We start from the raw sequence: 18,917 nt of genomic DNA, 5'->3' as shown, positions 1-18,917 counted from the left end.
CTTTAATGTCTCACATTCAGTAATTCATAGATCTTTTGTTTTGGTTGGGACTACTGAACCATATTTTACTGAATGCATCACCTGCTCCATTATTCCAGTTCTCTATGTTTTGAGCTCTGTACCTTACAGAGAAGCCAAATGTCATCACCGTGTATGTATGTAAAATTACCTGTATGGGTGGTCTTTCCCAGGTAGTAGTTCTGGTATTATGGTCTATATAATAAGCTCTTCCTTTATCATCAACCTTTTCTTCCCAACCTGCTGGTAACCCAGATGAAGTGGGTAACAGCTAAAATTGTATGCCAACAGAACAAACACAAATTATGACTGTAGGAAAGAAATTGTGCTGTATATTAAGCCAGCAGTGCTAAATACAAACAGAAAACATTGTATAAAAAATTTTGTCTTTATCCATTCATCTTCTCTCTTTTTTTTTTTTTTTTTTTGAAGATTTGCTTCTGCATTGTGTTACATCTTTCTGGTCAATTCCAGTCAGATGCAGAACTGATAAGTTTTTTTTCCCCATTGCTGATCACTGCAAATGCAACATCCCCCTACTGTGCTCTGTTGCCTTACTCTTTCCTTTTCCTTTAAGTGGTGTGAGTTCCCAATTACCAAACAAAATGACCAGAGTATATAGCAGAGATCACATTTACAATGAACTCATCAAAATTTTCCATTTTTTAAAAATTTAGAAAACTACAGTAGCAAGATATAGTTGAGCAAAGTACTATATCAAAGAAAAGTTCACTCAGGGCCAGATGCACTAAACTTAACGGGCAATTAACGAGCAAGTAGTAAACCCTGGCATGCATTAAAGACTTTTTTCCAATGACGGTAGCAGCTAACGAAAACGGAATGCAGATGAACAAATTGTGTAGAAACCATATTGTAATGAGATGCACTAACCTTTTCCGATTGCCATAATGCTGGAAAATCTAACGAGAGGTCTGTACCTCTCGTTGGGGCTGCGCGGGATTGAAAAACTGCAACAAAAGTAACAAAAAATATATAGCGCTCCGCTTTTTAAAAAAAAAACGTCCATGTTGACCCTCACCCCCCCCCCCCCGAAGATGCCGCGTTGCTCAACCCCTCCGATGCAGCTCGATCCAGAGGACAGTGCAGTTGAGGACGCCCATCCAAAAAAAAACGTCCATTTTGGCCGTCATTACCCCCCCCCCCCCCCCAATAATAAAAACGTCTTTTTTGGCAGTGCTTCACTCAGCTGAGAGACCCGGAAGTCCCTGAGCCAATCACAACGCGTTAAGCTCGGCTAAATGCGTTGTGATTGGCTCAGGGACTTCCGGGTCTCTCAGCTGAGTGAAGCACTGCCAAAAAAGACGTTTTTATTATTGGGGGGGGGGGGGGGGATGACGGCCAAAATGGATGCCCATCCAAAAAAAAACGTCCATTTTGGCCGTCATCCCCCCACCCTGGCAATAATGAAAATGTCTTTTTTGGCACTGGTTCACTCAGCTGAGAGACCTGGAAGTCTCTGAGCCAATCACAGAGCGTTTAGCTCGGCTAAACTTGTTGTGATTGGCTCAGGGACTTCCAGGTCTCTCAGCTGAGTGAAGCACTGCCAAAAAAGACGTTTTTATTATTGGGGGGGGGGGGGGGGGAGATGACGGCCAAAATGGACGTTTTTTTTTTTGGATAGGCGACCTCAACTGCACTGTCCTCTGGATCGAGTCGCATCGGAGGGGGTGAGCAGCGCGGAATCTTCGGGCGGCACAGGGAGGTGTATTTGGCATGCGCAGAGTAGCCAGCATAACGCTTGGCTGCTCTGCGCATGCTCGACCGGCCGATTGGCTGAATGTTTAACAATGGAATAGAGAATGCAAGTGTGCTACAACGAGCAGCTCATTTGCATTCCCTTTCCTTACCGATTCGCTAAGGGAATCGGTAAGGGAAGGGCTCTAACGATTGTTTAGTGCATCTGGCCCTCAGTTTCTACCATGTATGAGACACTGTGACAAAATGTTATACCAAACTCTACCAAAGTGGGATTTAAAGATGTTTTGTGCTTACTGTTTTTTGTACGCTACATTTTTTCCTTTAATATGATTAAGTACTTTTTATGCCTGTTGCTGCTTCAAGTTATTATCTTATCACAACGTTTAGGTGCTGACTGACTAAACTCAAATAGCAGTCAGTCATCATCTAAATATCAGAGTGGCACTCTGTCATCCTGGCCAGTTTTGTGGGGAGGGGAGAGTGGTAACTTTGGGCTATCTGTCCAAAGAGGGTGAGAACTGCTAGCTGATAGGCAGGCAGGTCAAGAAAGACTAATATGGGTCCAGCGGAGCAAAAGATTTCCCATCTGAAAAGTAATCTTGAGCAGGGGAGGGGCAAATGGGGAGAGACATAGATACAATACTGCTGGGGGAATTCTGCACAAAGCAGAATTTGTGAAGAATTCTCCACTCCAGCAGGATGTGCAGAATTCAGCACAGGCAGTAGTAGCTCTGCTCACTCCTCTTCTTCTCCCCGTTGAATTCCCGTGATAAGGAAAAGGAAGTGAACCAGTGAACACTGGGTTACTTGCTCCTCCTCTGCCAGCTTAGACACGACTGTTTATGTGAACCACAGGGGCTTCAGTGTTTTACATAGCAAAGTGAGTGTGCAATGGGGAATTGGGGGATAGGGGGTAGAGCAAAAGTGAATATGCAATGGGGGACTGGGGGGCAGAACAAGTTGAGGTTGTATCATAGGGGTGCGAGCAGCAAACTGAAAGTGTGCCACTGGTGTGTGGAGGATCAAGCCTGAAGGATTGCTATGGGGGAAGGGTGTGAGGAGAAGAGAAAAAAAATGAGAGATGGGGTGTGTATGTCTGCTGGAAAAAGAATGTGAGGTGGGGGTATTGCTTTGGGGGCAAACAGAATTAGGGATCTTGTTGGGAGTTAAGAGGGGGAACTAGGAAGGCTGCAACCTGGAGCCTGAGAAAGGAAAAGGCAGGAAGTACTTTCAGTAGAGAATCCACAAAGCGTGGAGAACTCAAAGAAGACCCACGGATACTTTGTAAAACAAACAGAAAAGTGGGCACAAAACCAGGAGTCCCAGAGACTGGATCACAGTAAAGCTAAAACCAAATTTTATTAATTAATTAGTATATACTAATTAATAAAATTTGGTTTTAGCTTTACTGTGATCCAGTCTCTGGGACTCCTGGTTTTGTGCCCACTTTTCTGTTTGCTTTAGGAAGTACTTTCAGGCCATGATGGGGTAATTCTGCACAAAACACTACAAATATACCATAAAGAATCTCCCCATGAATAATACAGCCACAGTATCAATGCCTCCTCCTTGGCTATTTTGCAGAAATGTTCCATTCTATACAACCAACTTCTGGGCCAGCAGCCATATGGCCAGGGGTTGAGGATGGGAAAGAATGTGCATCTTTAGTAGCAGAAGGGACAGCAGTTGGGTCATATCTGAGGGACACACAATAGTTACACGGCTCAAGTGAGGTGAGGCAGTGACAAACTAGTTTCTTGACCCCAATTCTTACCTGAACGATGGCATGGACCTTAACTTTTATAACCAAGATGGGCCTATGCCAGCGATTCCCAAATCTGGTCCTGAAGGCACACCTGCCAGTCAGGTTTTCAGGATACCTACAATGAATATCCATGAGAGAGATCTGCATGCACTGCTTTCACTGCATATAAATGTGTCTCATGAATATTCATTATGGATATCCTAAAAAGCTGAATGGCTGGGGTGTCTCCAGGACCAGGTTTGGGAACCACTGGCCTAAGAGCCATAACTATAGTTCAGATTTATTCCATGCTACATTTCTTTAAAGCAGTAAACAAACATGTGGATAAAGGTGAGCCAGTTGATATTGTATCTGGATTTTTAGAAGGCATTTGACAAAGTACCTAATGAACGATTCCTGACAAAATTAGAAAGTCATGGAACAGGAGGCAGTCTCCTATTGTGGCTTAAGAACCGGTTAAAAGAAAAAACAGAGTAGTGTTAAATGGTCAATATTCTCAATGGAAAATGGTAAATAATGGGATTCCCCAGGAGTCTGTGCCAGGACTGCTGCTTTTTAACATATTTATAAATGATCTGCAAAAGGGAATGATGATTGAGATGATTAAATTTGCTGACAATACAAAATTATTCAAAGTTGTTAAATCACAAGATTATTGTGAAAAAATTGCAAGAAGACCTTATGAAACTGGGAGCCTGGGCATCCAAACGGCAGATGACATTTAGTATGAGCAAATGCAAAGTGATGTATGTAGGGAAGAGGAACCCACAATATAGCTACATAATGCAAGGTTCCACATTAGGAGTCACCGCCCAGGAAAATGATTAATACTACTTTGAAACTCTCTGCTCAGTGTGCAGCAGCAACAGCTGCTAAGAATGCACATAGAATGTTAGGAATTATAAGGAAAGAAAGGGGGAACAAAACTGAGATTATTATAATGCCTTTGTATTGCTCCATGGTGCAACTATATCTCAAACAGTGTGTGCAGTTTGGTACGCCTCATCTCAAAAAAGATACAGCAGAATTAGAATAGGTACAGAGGAGGACAACAAAAATGATAAGGAGGATGGGTCGACCTCCCTATGAGGAAAGGCTAAAGAGGCTCGAGCTCTTCAGCTTGGAGAAGAGACAGCTGAGGAGAGATGATAATGGTCGACAAAATACTGAGTAGAGTGGAACAGGTGAATGTAAACCATTTGTTTATTCATTCCAAAAATACAAAGACTAGGGGACATGCAATGAAGCTACTAAGTAATAAATTTAAAACAAATCAGAGAAAATATCTTCATTCAACATGTAATTAAACTTGAATTCATTGCCAGAGAATGTGGTAAAAGTGGTTAGCATAGCAGCATTTAAAAAGGGGTTTGGAAAAATTCTTAAAAGAAAAGTCCACCTGCCATTATTAAGATGGGATAAGCATCACAAAATCTGTAACTTATACTAAAAAAATTCAAATATGTGACCTCACGTCTCCTAATGAAAACTGGCTACCTATCTCAGTAAGGAATAGATATAAAATCTTGAGCTGAATTCACAAAGATCCATAATTACAGGATTACAACATTTTCTAGCTTGTAATTCCATACACACCCACTAGAAACCTTTGATCCTTCAACTAATATTTTCTGGTAATAAATTTTTTCAGATTCTTTAGGATGGATACCATCCAGCATGCTATTTTTAGCATAATCAGACCTAAGCTCTGGAATGCTTTTCTCTACACATTAGACAAGATACTTTGTTTTAAGAATACAGTGCAATCCGCTTAAGTGCAAGGGTCTGGGACCAAAGAAATGCATGCAGTTAACCAGAACGTGCACTTAATCGTTGTAACCCAAAGAAGCTTGACATCTGATAAACATATGTACAGTACTGTTTATTATACGTACAGTATACAGTCTCCGTTAACTGACGTTATACAGTCTCTGTTAACTGACGTTAGGCTTACATGAAGTAATCATTCATAGTCCTCTGTACACTCTTGTGTCCGTGAGTTCCATAGACTACGTCTGCCAGACAGTAAAAACTGTCATAGCACTGACATCCAGTGGCCTCCAGACAGGCCCGCATGGTGTTGAGACTCTCCAGCGCTCTTGCAAAATTGTCAGGTTGTTGAATTTTGTCAGCATATGCCTCGTTGCTTATTTCATCATCTGCCTTGGCCTGCATGTACATAAGTATATAAGTATTGCCATACTGGGAAAGACCAAAGGTCCACTGAGCCCAGCATCCTGTTTCCAATAGGGCCAATCCAGGTCACAAATACCTGGCAAGATCCCAAAAATATACAAAACATTTTATACTGCTTATCCCAGAAATAGTGGATTTTCCCCAAGTCCATTTAATAATGGTCTATGGACTTTTCCTTTAGGAAGACGTCCAAACCTTTTTTAAACTCTGCTAAGCTAACCGCCTTTACCACATTATCTGGCAACAAATTCCAGAGTTTAATCACACGTTGAGTGAAGAAACATTTTCTCCGATTTGTTTTAAATTTACTACATTGTAGTTTCATCGCATGCCCCCTAGTCCTAGTATTTTTGGAAAGCGTAAACAGGACATTCACATCTACCTGTTCAACTCCACTCACTATTTTATAGACCTCTATCATATCTCCCCTCAGCCGCCTTTTCTCCAAGCTGAAGAGCCCTAGCCACTTTAGCCTTCCCTCATAGGGAAGTCATCCCATCCCCTTTATCATTTTCGTCGCCCTTCTCTGCACCTTTTCTAATTCCACTATATCTGTTTTGAGATTATAACATTCTCATTTTTGTTTTCCATTCCTTTCCTAATAATACCTAACATTCTATTTGCTTTCAGAGCCGCAGCAGCACACTGAGCAGAAGGTTTCAACGTATCATCGATGACACCTAGATCCCTTTCTTGGTCCGTGACTCCTAACGTGGAACCTTGCATGACATAGTTATAATTCGGGTTCCTCTTTCCCACATGCATCACTTTGCACTTCCTCACATTAAATGTCATCTGCCAGTCTCCCAGTCTCGTAAGGTCCGCTTGTAATTTTTCACAATCCTCCCGTGATTTAACAACTTTGAATAACTTTGTGTCATCAGCAAATTTAATTACTTCACTAGTTACTCCCATCTCTAGGTCATTTATAAATATGTTAAAAAGCAGGGGTCCCAGCAAAGAGCCCTGGGGAACCCCATTAACTACCCTTCTCCATTGAGAATACTGACCATTTAACCCTACTCTCTGTTTTCTATCTTTTAACCAGTTTTTAATCCACAATAGAACACTACCTCCTATCCCATGACTCTCCAATTTCCTCTGGAATCTTTCATGAGGTACTTTGTGAAACGCCTTCTGAAAATCCAGATACACAATATCAACTGGCTCCCCTTTATCCACGTTTGTTCATCCCTTCAAAGAAATATAGTAGATTGGTGAGACAAGATTTCCCTTCACTAAATCCATGTTGACTTTGTGTCATTAATCCATGCTTTTGAATATGCTCTGTAATTTTGTTCTTAATAATAGTCTCTACCATTTTGCCCGGCACGAACGTCAGACTCACTGGTCTATAATTTCTCGGATCTCCACTGGAACCTTTTTTAAAAATCAGTGTTACATCGGCCACCCTCCAATTTTCCAGTACCACGCTTGATTTTAAGGATAAATTACATATTTCTAACAATAGCTCCGCAAGCTCATTTTTCAGTTCTATCAGTACTCTGGGATGAATACCATCCGGTCCAAGAAATTTGCTACGCTTCAGTTTGTAGAACTGCCCCATTACATCCTCCAGGTTTACAGAGAATTCATTACATTTCTCCAACTCGTCAGCTTCGAATACCATTTCCGGCACCGGTATCCCACCCAAATTTTCCTCGGTGAAGACGGAAGCAAAGAATTCATCTAATCTCTCCGCTACGTCTTTGTCTTCCCTGATCACCCCTTTTACTCCTCGGTCATCAAGCGGTCCAACCGATTCTTTTGCCGGCTTCCTGCTTTTAATATACCTAAAAAAATTTTACTATGTGTTTTTGCCTCCAACGCAATCTTTTTTTCGATGTCCCTCTTAGCTTTCCTTATCAGCGCTTTGCATTTGACTTGACATTCCTTATGCCGTTTCTTATTATTTTCAGTCGGTTCCTTCTTCCATTTTCTGAAGGATTTTCTTTTAGCTGTAATAGCTTCCTTCACCTCACTATTTAACCACGCCGGCTGTCGTTTGTTCTTCTGCCCTCCTTTTTTAATACATGGAATATATTTGGCCTGGGCTTCAAGAAAGCGAATGCTACATACCTGTAGAAGGTATTCTCCGAGGACAGCAGGCTAATTGTTCTCACTGATGGGTGACGTCCACGGCAGCCCCTCCAATCGGAACACTTTCTAGCAAAGTCCTTTGCTAGTCCTCGCGCGCCGCGCATGCGCGGCTGTCTTCCCGCCCGAACCGGCTCGTGCCGGCCAGTCTCATATGTAGCAAGACAAAGAGAAGGGAAGACACAACTCCAAAGGGGAGGCGGGCGGGTTTGTGAGAACAATCAGCCTGCTGTCCTCGGAGAATACCTTCTACAGGTATGTAGCATTCGCTTTCTCCGAGGACAAGCAGGCTGCTTGTTCTCACTGATGGGGTATCCCTAGCCCCCAGGCTCACTCAAAACAACAACCATGGTCAATTGGGCCTCGCAACGGCGAGGACATAACTGAGATTGACCTAAAAAATTTACCAACTAACTGAGAGTGCAGCCTGGAAAAGAACAAACATGGGCCTAGGGGGGTGGAGTTGGATTCTAAACCCCGAACAGATTCTGAAGCACTGACTGCCCGAACCGACTGTCGCGTCGGGTATCCTGCTGCAGGCAGTAATGAGATGTGAATGTGTGGACAGATGACCACGTCGCAGCTTTGCAAATCTCTTCAATAGTGGCTGACTTCAAGTGGGCTACCGACGCTGCCATGGCTCTAACATTATGAGCCGTGACATGACCCTCAAGAGCCAGCCCAGCCTGGGCGTAAGTGAAGGAAATGCAATCTGCTAGCCAATTGGATATGGTGCGTTTTCCTACAGCCACTCCCCTCCTGTTGGGATCAAAAGAAACAAACAATTGGGCGGACTGTCTGTTGGGCTGTGTCCGTTCCAGATAGAAGGCCAATGCTCTCTTGCAGTCCAATGTGTGCAGCTGACGTTCAGCAGGGCAGGAATGAGGACGGGGAAAGAATGTTGGCAAGACAATTGACTGGTTCAGATGGAACTCCGACACAACCTTTGGCAAGAACTTAGGGTGAGTGCGGAGGACTACTCTGTTATGATGAAATTTGGTGTAAGGGGCCTGGGCTACCAGGGCCTGAAGCTCACTGACTCTACGAGCTGAAGTAACTGCCACCAAGAAAATGACCTTCCAGGTCAAGTACTTCAGATGGCAGGAATCCAGTGGCTCAAAAGGAGGTTTCATCAGCTGGGTGAGAACGACATTGAGATCCCATGACACTGTAGGAGGCTTGACAGGGGCTTTGACAAAAGCAAACCTCTCATGAAGCGAACAACTAAAGGCTGTCCTGAGATCGGCTTACCTTCCACACGGTAATGGTATGCACTGATTGCACTAAGGTGAACCCTTACAGAGTTGGTCTTGAGACCAGACTCAGACAAGTGCAGAAGGTATTCAAGCAGGGTCTGTGTAGGACAAGAGCGAGGATCTAGGGCCTTGCTGTCACACCAGACGGCAAACCTCCTCCATAAAAAGAAGTAACTCCTCTTAGTCGAATCTTTCCTGGAAGCAAGCAAGATACGGGAGACACCCTCTGACAGACCCAAAGAGGCAAAGTCTACGCTCTCAACATCCAGGCCGTGAGAGCCAGAGACCGGAGGTTGGGATGCAGAATCGCCCCTTCGTCCTGTGTGATGAGGGTCGGAAAACACTCCAATCTCCACGGTTCTTCGGCGGACAACTCCAGAAGAAGAGGGAACCAGATCTGACGCGGCAAAAAAGGAGCAATCAGAATCATGTTGCCTCGGTCTTGCTTGAGTTTCAACAAAGTCTTCCCCACCAGAGGTATGGGAGGATAAGCATACAGCAGACCCTCCCCCCAGTCCAGGAGGAAGGCATCCGATGCCAGCCTGCCGTGGGCCTGAAGCCTGGAACAGAACTGAGGGACCTTGTGGTTGGCTCGAGATGCGAAGAGATCTACCAAGGGGGTGCCCCACACCTGGAAGATCTGCCACACTACACGGGAATTGAGCGACCACTCGTGAGGTTGCATAATCCTGCTCAGCCTGTCGGCCAGACTGTTGTTTACGCCTGCCAGGTATATGGCTTGGAGCACCATGCCGTGACGGCGAGCCCAGAGCCACATGCTGACGGCTTCCTGACACAGGGGGCGAGATCCGGTGCCCCCTTGCTTGTTGACGTAATACATGGCAACCTGGTTGTCTGTCTGAATTTGGATAATTTGGTGGGACAGCCGATCTCTGAAAGCCTTCAGAGCGTTCCAGATCGCTCGTAACTCCAGAAGATTGATCTGCAGATCGCATTCCTGGAGGGACCAGCTTCCTTGGGTGTGAAGCCCATCGACATGAGCTCCCCATCCCAGGAGAGACGCATCCGTGGTCAGCACTTTTTGTGGCTGAGGAATTTGGAAAGGACGTCCCAGAGTCAAATTGGACCAAATCGTCCAACAATACAGGGATTTGAGAAAACTCGTGGACAGGTGGATCACGTCCTCTAGATCCCCAGCAGCCTGAAACCACTGGGAAGCTAGGGTTCATTGAGCAGATCTCATGTGAAGGCGGGCCATGGGAGTCACATGAACTGTGGAGGCCATATGGCCCAGCAACCTCAACATCTGCCGAGCTGTGATCTGCTGGGACGCTCGCACCCGCGAGACGAGGGACAACAAGTTGTTGGCTCTCGTCTCTGGGAGATAGGTGCGAGCCGTCCGAGAATCCAGCAGAGCTCCTATGAATTCGAGTTTCTGCACTGGGAGAAGATGGGACTTTGGATAATTTATCACAAACCCCAGTAGCTCCAGGAGGCGAATAGTCATCTGCATGGACTGCAGGGCTCCTGCCTCGGATGTGTTCTTCACCAGCCAATCGTCGAGATATGGGAACACGTGAACCCCCAATCTGCGAAGTGCCGCTGCTACTACAGCCAAGCACTTTGTGAACACTCTGGGCGCAGAGGCGAGCCCAAAGGGTAGCACACAGTACTGGAAGTGACGTGTGCCCAGCTGAAATCGCAGATACTGTCTGTGAGCTGGCAGTATCGGGATGTGCGTGTAGGCGTCCTTCAAGTTCAGAGAGCATAGCCAATCGTTTTGCTGAATCATGGGGGGAAGGGTGCCCAGGGAAAGCATCCTGAACTTTTCTTTGACCAGATATTTGTTCAGGGCCCTTAGGTCTAGGATGGGACGCATCCCCCCTGTTTTCTTTTCCACAAGGAAGTACCTGGAATAGAATCCCAGCCCTTCTTGCCCGGATGGCACGGGCTCGACCGCATTGGCGCTGAGAAGGGCGGAGAGTTCCTCTGCAAGTACCTGCTTGTGCTGGAAGCTGTAAGACTGAGCTCACGGTGGACAATTTGGAGGTTTGGAGGCCAAATTGAGGGTGTATCCTTGCCGGACTATTTGGAGAACCCACTGATCGGAGGTTATGAGAGGCCACCTTTGGTGAAAAGCTTTCAACCTCCCTCCGACTGGCAGGTCGCCCGGCACTGACACTTGGATGTCGGCTATGCTCTGCTGGAGCCAGTCAAAAGCTCGTCCCTTGCTTTTGCTGGGGAGCCGAGGGGCCTTGCTGAGGCGCACGCTGCTGACGAGAGCGAGCGCGCTGGGGCTTAGCCTGGGCCGCAGGCTGTCGAGAAGGAGGATTGTACCTACGCTTGCCAGAAGAGTAGGGAACAGTCTTCCTTCCCCCGAAAAATCTTCTACCTGTAGAAGTAGAGGCTGAAGGCTGCCGGCGGGAGAACTTGTCGAATGCGGTGTCCCGCTGGTGGAGTTGCTCTACCACCTGCTCGACTTTTTCTCCAAAAATATTATCCGCACGGCAAGGCGAGTCCGCAATCCGCTGCTGGATTCTATTCTCCAGGTCGGAGGCACGCAGCCATGAGAGTCTGCGCATCACCACACCTTGAGCAGCGGCCCTGGACGCAACATCAAAGGTGTCATACACCCCTCTGGCCAGGAATTTTCTGCACGCCTTCAGCTGCCTGACCACCTCCTGAAATGGCTTGGCTTGCTCCGGGGGGGAGCGTGTCCACCAAGCCCGCCAACTGCCGCACATTGTTCCGCATGTGTATGCTCGTGTAGAGCTGGTAGGACTGAATCTTGGCCACGAGCATAGAAGAATGGTAGGCCTTCCTCCCAAAGGAGTCCAAGGTTCTAGAGTTCTTGCCCGGGGGCGCCGAAGCATGTTCTCTAGAACTCTTGGCCTTCTTTAGGGCCAAATCCACAACTCCAGAGTCGTGAGGCAACTGAGTGCGCATCAGCTCTGGGTCCCCATGGATCCGGTACTGGGACTCGATCTTCTTGGGAATGTGGGGATTAGTTAATGGTTTGGTCCAGTTCGCCAGCAATGTCTTTTTGAGGACATGATGCATGGGTACTGTGGATGCTTCCTTAGGTGGAGAAGGATAGTCCAGGAGCTCAAACATTTCAGCCCTGGGCTCGTCCTCCACAACCACCAGGAAGGGGATGGCCGTAGACATCTCCCGGACAAAGGAAGCGAAAGACAGGCTCTCAGGAGGGGAAAGCTGTCTTTCAGGAGAGGGAGTGGGATCGGAAGGAAGACCCTCAGACTCCTCGTCAGAGAAATATCTGATGTCTTCTTCCTCTTCCCACGAGGCCTCACCATCGGTGTCAGACACAAGTTCACGGACCTGTGTCTGCAACCGTGCCCGGCTCGACTCCGTGGAACCACGGCCACGGTGGGAGCGTCGAGAGGTAGACTCCCTCGCCCGCACCGGCGAAGCTCCCTCCGCCGACGTAGTCGGGGAGCCTTCCTGGGAGGCTACCGCAGTCGGTACCGCAAGCGGCACCGATGTCGGAGACCTCACCCCGGACAATGGGCCAGCCGGCGCCTGGCTCGACGGTACCGGTGGCGCAAGCACCCCCGGTACCGGAGGGGTAGGGCGCAACAGCTCTCCCAGGATCTCTGGGAGAACGGCCCGGAGACTCTCGTTCAGAGCGGCTGTAGAAAAAGGCATGGAAGCCGATGCAGGCGTCAACGTCAGAGTCTGTTCCGGGTGTGGAGGCTGTTCCGGGCTGTCCAAAGGGGAGCGCATCGACACCTCTTGAACAGAGGGCGAGCGGTCCTCTCGGTGCCGATGCCTACTGGGTGCCGACTCCCTCGGCGACCCAGAGCTCTCGGTGCCGACATGGGAAGGGGACCGGTGACGATGCTTCTTCGACTTCTTGGGACGAAGCATGTCACCGGAGCTTCCCGGCACCGACGAGGAGGACGTAGAATCCAGCCGTCGCTTCCTCGGGGCCAAGACCGAAGGAGGTCGGTCTCGGGGGGGCTGTACCGCAGGAGCCCTCGGAATGGGGGGAGACCCACCCGAAGGCTCACCGCCACCAGCAGGGGAATGGACAGCCCTCACCTGCACTCCAGACGAAGCACCACCGTCCGACGACATCAGCAGCCGAGGAGGTCTCGATACCGATGCCGACGCAGCCTTCCGATATCGCCCCGATGCACCTGATGCAATCGGGGGCGAAGATGAAGGTCCAGGCGCCGACGACGTCGAAGCAGTCGATACTCCCGGTGCCGATGCCGACGAAGAGCCCGAGAACAAAATGTTCCACTGGGCTAACCTCGCTACCTGAGTCCGCTTTTGTAAAAGGGAACACAGACTACAGGCCTGAGGGCGGTGCCCAGCCCCCAGACACTGAAGACACGACGCGTGCCTGTCAGTGAGCGAGATTACCCGGGCGCACTGGGTGCACTTCTTGAAGCCGCTGGAAGACTTCGATGTCATGGGTGGAAAAATCGCGCCGGCGAGATCAAAACTCAAAATGGCGAAAATGGCACCGCAAAAATAGGGGGAAGAAAAACTTCGACCGAGGCCTAAATAGGGTCTACCCCGACGACGAAAGAAAACTTATCGGGGCAAAGAGTGGAAGTACGGGAAGGGAGAAAACCATACAGGTCTCCTTCCGACACCTTTTTTTTTTTAACAAAGTCGATAAAACGACGCGCGAGGTCAACTTTGGGGCGCGAACAGCGAAACACGACCGTACCGAGCGCAGACAAAAGAAGACTGGCCGGCACGAGCCGGTTCGGGCGGGAAGACGGCCGCGCATGCGCGGTGCGCATCGGCGCGCGAGGACTAGCAAAGGACTTTGCTAGAAAGTGTTCCGATTGGAGGGGCTGCCGTGGACGTCACCCATCAGTGAGAACAAGCAGCCTGCTTGTCCTCGGAGAATGGTGTTTTTGAACAGCATCCACGCCTGATGTAAATTTTTGACCCTCGCAGTCGCTCCTCTAAGTTTTCTTTTCACCGTTCTTCTCATTTTACCATAGTCTCCTTTTTAAAAGTTAAACGCTAACGTATTTGATTTCCTATGTATACTTACTTCAAAGCTAATATAAAATCTGATCATATTATGATCACTGTTATCAAGCGGCCCCAGCACCATTACCTCCCACACCAGGTCATGTGCTCCACTAAGGACTAGGTATAGAATTTTTCCTTCTCTCGTTGGTTCCTGTAGTAGCTGCTCCATAAAGCTGTCCTTGATTTCATCGAGGAATTTTACCTCCCTAGCGTGTCCCAATGTTACATTTACTCAGTCAGTATCAGGGTAATTGAAATCAACCATTATTATTGTGTTGCCCAGTTTGTTTGCGTCCCTAATTTCCTTTAACATTTCTGCATCCGTCTGTTCATCCTGGTCAGGCGGACGGTAGTACACTCCTATCATTATCCTTTTCCCCTTTACACATGGAATTTCAATCCACAGTGATTCCAAGAAGTGCTTTGTTTCCTGCAGAATTTTCAATCTATTTGATTCAAGGCTCTCGTTAATATACAATGCTACCCCTCCACCAATTCAATCCACCCTATCACTACGATATAATTTGTACCCTGGTATGACAGTGTCCCACTGGTTATCCTCCTTCCACCAGGTCTCAGAGATGCCTATTGTATCTAATTTTTCATTTAGTGCAATATATTCTAACTCTCCCATCTTATTTCTTAGGCTCCTGGCATTCGCATATAGACATTTCAAACTGTGTTTGTTGCTCCTATTTACATCATGCTTAGTACTTGACAGTACTATTTTGCAATCTTTTGTCTGATTTTTATTTTGGGACACCTGATCTACTTCGGTCTCTTTTGCAACCTCACTATCAGGATACCCTATCTTCCTTGTTTTGTTGATATCTTTGAAGGATACCTTACCCCGAACCAGGTGCTTTTGAGCGACTGTGGGCCTTCCCCCCATTTCTAGTTTAAAAGCAGCCTGGTCCCACCCTGCTGAAGGTGGAGTCCATCCTTTCGGAATAGGCTCCCCCTTCCCCAGAATGTTGCCCAGTTCCTAACAAATCTAAAACCCTCCTCCCTGCACCATCGTCTCATCCACACATTGAGACTCCAGAGCTCTGCCTGTCTCTTTGACCCTATGTGTGGAACAGGTAGCATTTCAGAAAATGCTACCCTAGAGGATCTGCATTTGAGCTTTCTACCTAAGAGCCTAAATTTGGCTTCCAGAACCTCTCTCCCACATTTTCCTATGCCATTGGTACCCACATGTACCAAGACAGCCGACTCCTCCCCAGCACTCTATAAAATCCTATCTAGGTGACGCGTGAGGTCCACCACCTTCACACCAGGCAGGCAAGTCACCAGACGATCCTCAAGTCCACCAGCCACCCAGCTATCTATATGCCTAATGATCGAATCACCAACTACAAAGGCTGTCCTAACCTTTCCCTCCTGGGCAGCACTTGGAGACATATCCTCGGTGCAAGAGGATAGTACATCCCTGGGGCCAGGTCCTGGCTACAGGAGTACTTTCCTACTCCACCAGGGTGATGCTCTCATTCTAGGAGACCTCCCTCCTCCAAGGTAGCACAAGGTCTACCAAACTGGAGGTGGGACTTCTGTTCAACATCCCTGTAGGTCTCCTTTATGTACCTCTCTCCCTCAGCTCCACCAAGTCTGCTACTCTAGCCTCTTGTAGGCGCTATCTCGACATCAGTGCTGTCGTCAGCTGTTTGTAGATTGCAATCAACAGCTACGTAGTGATGAAACTCTTCAGTTTACACCAGCTGGGATATCAATAGCCTGTTCATTCTGACGCGTTTGGCAACAGCTGCATCTGTTTTGTCCCTCTCCACATCGCTAACAAAGCTTACCCGCTTGTAGCAGTTCACAATGGTTGCCTGTCCAACATGATTCCAGGCTTCTTTCTGCATATGTAGGGAATCCAACAGTGATAGATTACGAGCAGTTCAACAGCACGTTTATCCTTACCAGCCTTGTCATCCATAATGCTCATCAGATGACATAGCACAAGAGCCCGATAAGGCTGTTTGAAATTGGCTATTAGCCTTGATCCATAGGTTGGATCAGGAGAGGTAGTGTTTGGTGACAGGAAGATCACCTTGACATTAGACAGCCTGACATCATCACTGTGTGGCAGCACAATTATCACAAAGCAACAAAATCTGACGCTTTTGTGCCCGCATTCTAGTTAACTTCTTTAGCCACTGCTTCCAAATTTCCACAGTCATCCATGAATTTGCGTTAGCCTCGTATGACACAGGAAGTTGCTTAACTTTCTTGAAGCAACGGGGCTGTTTGCTCTTTCAGTGACGAGGGGTTCCAACTTCTCACTACCATCCATACTGTAGCAAAGGAGGATCGTCAGGTCGTCCTTCGACATTTACCCTCCTGTAGTTTCAGCTTGTTTGAATGCAAGTGTTCTATCAGGAATCGCTCGCCAGTAGAGACCGTTTTCTTCAGCATTGAAAATGTCACGAGGTGCAAACTTGTTCAAGATGGTAGGAAGAACTGAAACAACCCGATTTTCAGCACCAAAGTCATCAGCGTCTTGTTGTTCATCATGCTGTTTTCTTGAATTTTATGTTGTTCCCTCCTTCCATCTTTCTAACCATCCAACAGTGGCTTTGAATTCAGTTAGTCCAGACTTTCAACTAGCTTATTAGCTTTCTCTATAAGCAGTGGACCACTGACAGGAAAATGTCTGCTCCTAACTTGAGAAAACCACCGAAGAAGAGCATCTTCTACCTCCTCAACTTTTCCCACCCGTTTTCGTTTCCGGTGTGGATTTGTATTGTTTTGCCAGTTTTCCAGAAGCTGGCCTTTCTGCTTCAAGATACGTGAAATTTGACTGGTATTGACACCATATTCTTTAGCAATAGATGCTTGACTTTGTTTTCTAATTTTTTAAGAACTTCTATTCATTCAGCTAGTGTTAAAGTCTTACAGTTGCGCGACGACGACTCCTCCAGTGTACACTAACAACATTCTTTCTCTTATTCTGCCTGTGGCAGTTAAAGGGGCGGTAAATTTGAAATCTCGTTGGTTGTCAGGCACCAATCGGCTTCCATATTACGTGCGCACGATTTTGCGGAGTCTTTCCTACAGAGCAGCGGTCTTAAACCATGCATATAAGCGAATCTTGCACTTATCAGTGGTGCGCTAAACAGAAGTTGTCCCCATAGAAATTGATGGCGCCAAAAAATGGGACTGAAGTATGGCATGCAGTTAAACAGTAGCATAGCGCTTATCCGACGTGCACTTAATGGAGTGCACTGTAGTTTAAAAGCATACCTACTTTAAATCTTGTTGACTGGTGCTCTGATTGGGCCTGGAGTTTGAAAAAATTACCCACAGTTGCTGGCTGTTGATTCAGTCTTAGCTCAGGAGAAGAGAGACAGATCTCTTGATGAGGCTTGGTAAATTGTATATCCTGGACCTTCCTAGGTACTGTTTAGACAATAACAGATGTTTAGTTAGTATTATACTTGATCCATATTTCAGTTACCTGTTATTGTTTGCTATTTGCACTATTTTGTTCCACTGTTCAATATTTTTTAAGAGAATAAACATAATTGTTTGTTCACCCCTGTTTATCTGGACTGATAAAGAACCTGGTGGTTTGTGTGTTGGGTCTGTGAGTGCTTTCTGGGAACTGTGGTCCCAGTAACCTAGAAATCACTGGGGATAACTTGAGAGCGTGAGACTCGCCCACCAGATGCAGCTGTGACACAGTCGGTGGGAGGAGGCTGCTAGTGTAGAGCACAAGCAGCAGGTGCAGGCGTACCTGAGCTGTGCTAGGGATAGACCCTCTAAGTGGCTGTGGGGTAACCCCAGGCGGGTGGCTAAGAATTTTGTGACACATATTCACCATTGATAGCCTGAAAACCTTACTGTATGGGTGTGCCCAAAGGACTGGGTTGAGCAGCACTCGCCTAAGGTATTGCTATTTGTGTTTGTGGGAAGAGCAGTGACCAGTCACTTCTTTTTATAGACACTCTTCTCACAGTACATGGCTGCCAACATAGGGAAAAGAAAGATGTCTACTCTCAACACAAGCCTTGAACATAAAATCAACAAGATAACTTATGTTTTTCTGGTAGCCTCCATGAAGGCCTTAACAAACATGGACTTACTGGGGTGCATTTGTTTGATGAAAACCACTATTTGCTGTTTCTCTCTAGGATTCTTAAAAAGCATCAACTTGTTCTGCCTTGGCAAAAATGTTCTAGACAATATAGAAAATACTCAAACTTTTGTGGCGTGTGTATTTGGGTTAAAAGCTATCCCTAGTTCATCATTTTTACAAGCAGACGCCATCAAATCATTATGATGGCCATGTTTACTTTACTGACCAGAAACAGACTATCAGTAGTAATTGAATCTATAAAGCATATCTATATAATAAAATCCCCCCTCAGACGTTCTGAAGCTCACTCCATCTGTCCTGAACTCCTGTCCTCCTGGTAGGCTAGGCTATTCGGACTACTCACCCTCAGTCTCAGCCACGCCCCATCTGCACATAAAAGCCCCTCAACGTTCTAAGCACACTCTGAGGCTTCAACAGTTCGTATGTTTGAAGCTCTTAACCATTTTTAAGCACACTACGTCTCTGCCCCCGCCCGACCTATCAGAGAAGGGAGGAGTGTCACAGCTGCAACCGCTCTGACCTATCAGGGAACTGAAACAGGAAAAGGGAGCAGCATCACACCGAATGACGGACCTATCAGAGAGAAGTCAAATAGAAGAAGGGAGGAGCTTCAGAGGCCAAGGGGACGGCCGAATCTACGTCTCATAGGTTTCCTGCTTACTTTTCAGTGTATTGCAGCTGCAGCCACTTAGGTAGTCTAGCAAGCCTGTCAGCTACTGAATACAGAAAGCAAAAGATAGCATGTGGGAACTTGCTCCATTTGTTCTCTGGAAAGCAGTGATTA

At 46.9% G+C, this 18,917-nt stretch overlaps 1 protein-coding gene across 7 annotated transcripts in view; it reads right to left on the bottom strand.

The window, feature by feature from the left end:
- NEDD4 (NEDD4 E3 ubiquitin protein ligase) overlaps positions 1–18,917 on the bottom strand; it is a 578,822-nt gene that overhangs the window by 194,215 nt on the left and 365,690 nt on the right. For all 7 annotated transcript variants that reach the window (XM_030189078.1, XM_030189079.1, XM_030189080.1 and 4 more), the window contains one exon: positions 170–289. In XM_030189078.1, coding sequence (XP_030044938.1) covers positions 170–289 — 120 coding nt within the window. The remainder of the gene's footprint in view (positions 1–169; positions 290–18,917) is intronic.

This window comes from Microcaecilia unicolor, chromosome 1 (assembly GCF_901765095.1).
Source record: "Microcaecilia unicolor chromosome 1, aMicUni1.1, whole genome shotgun sequence".
Lineage (NCBI taxonomy): Eukaryota > Metazoa > Chordata > Amphibia > Gymnophiona > Siphonopidae > Microcaecilia > Microcaecilia unicolor.
The sequence above is the reverse complement of the archived record's forward strand: the minus strand, read 5'-3'. Positions and strand labels throughout refer to the sequence as shown.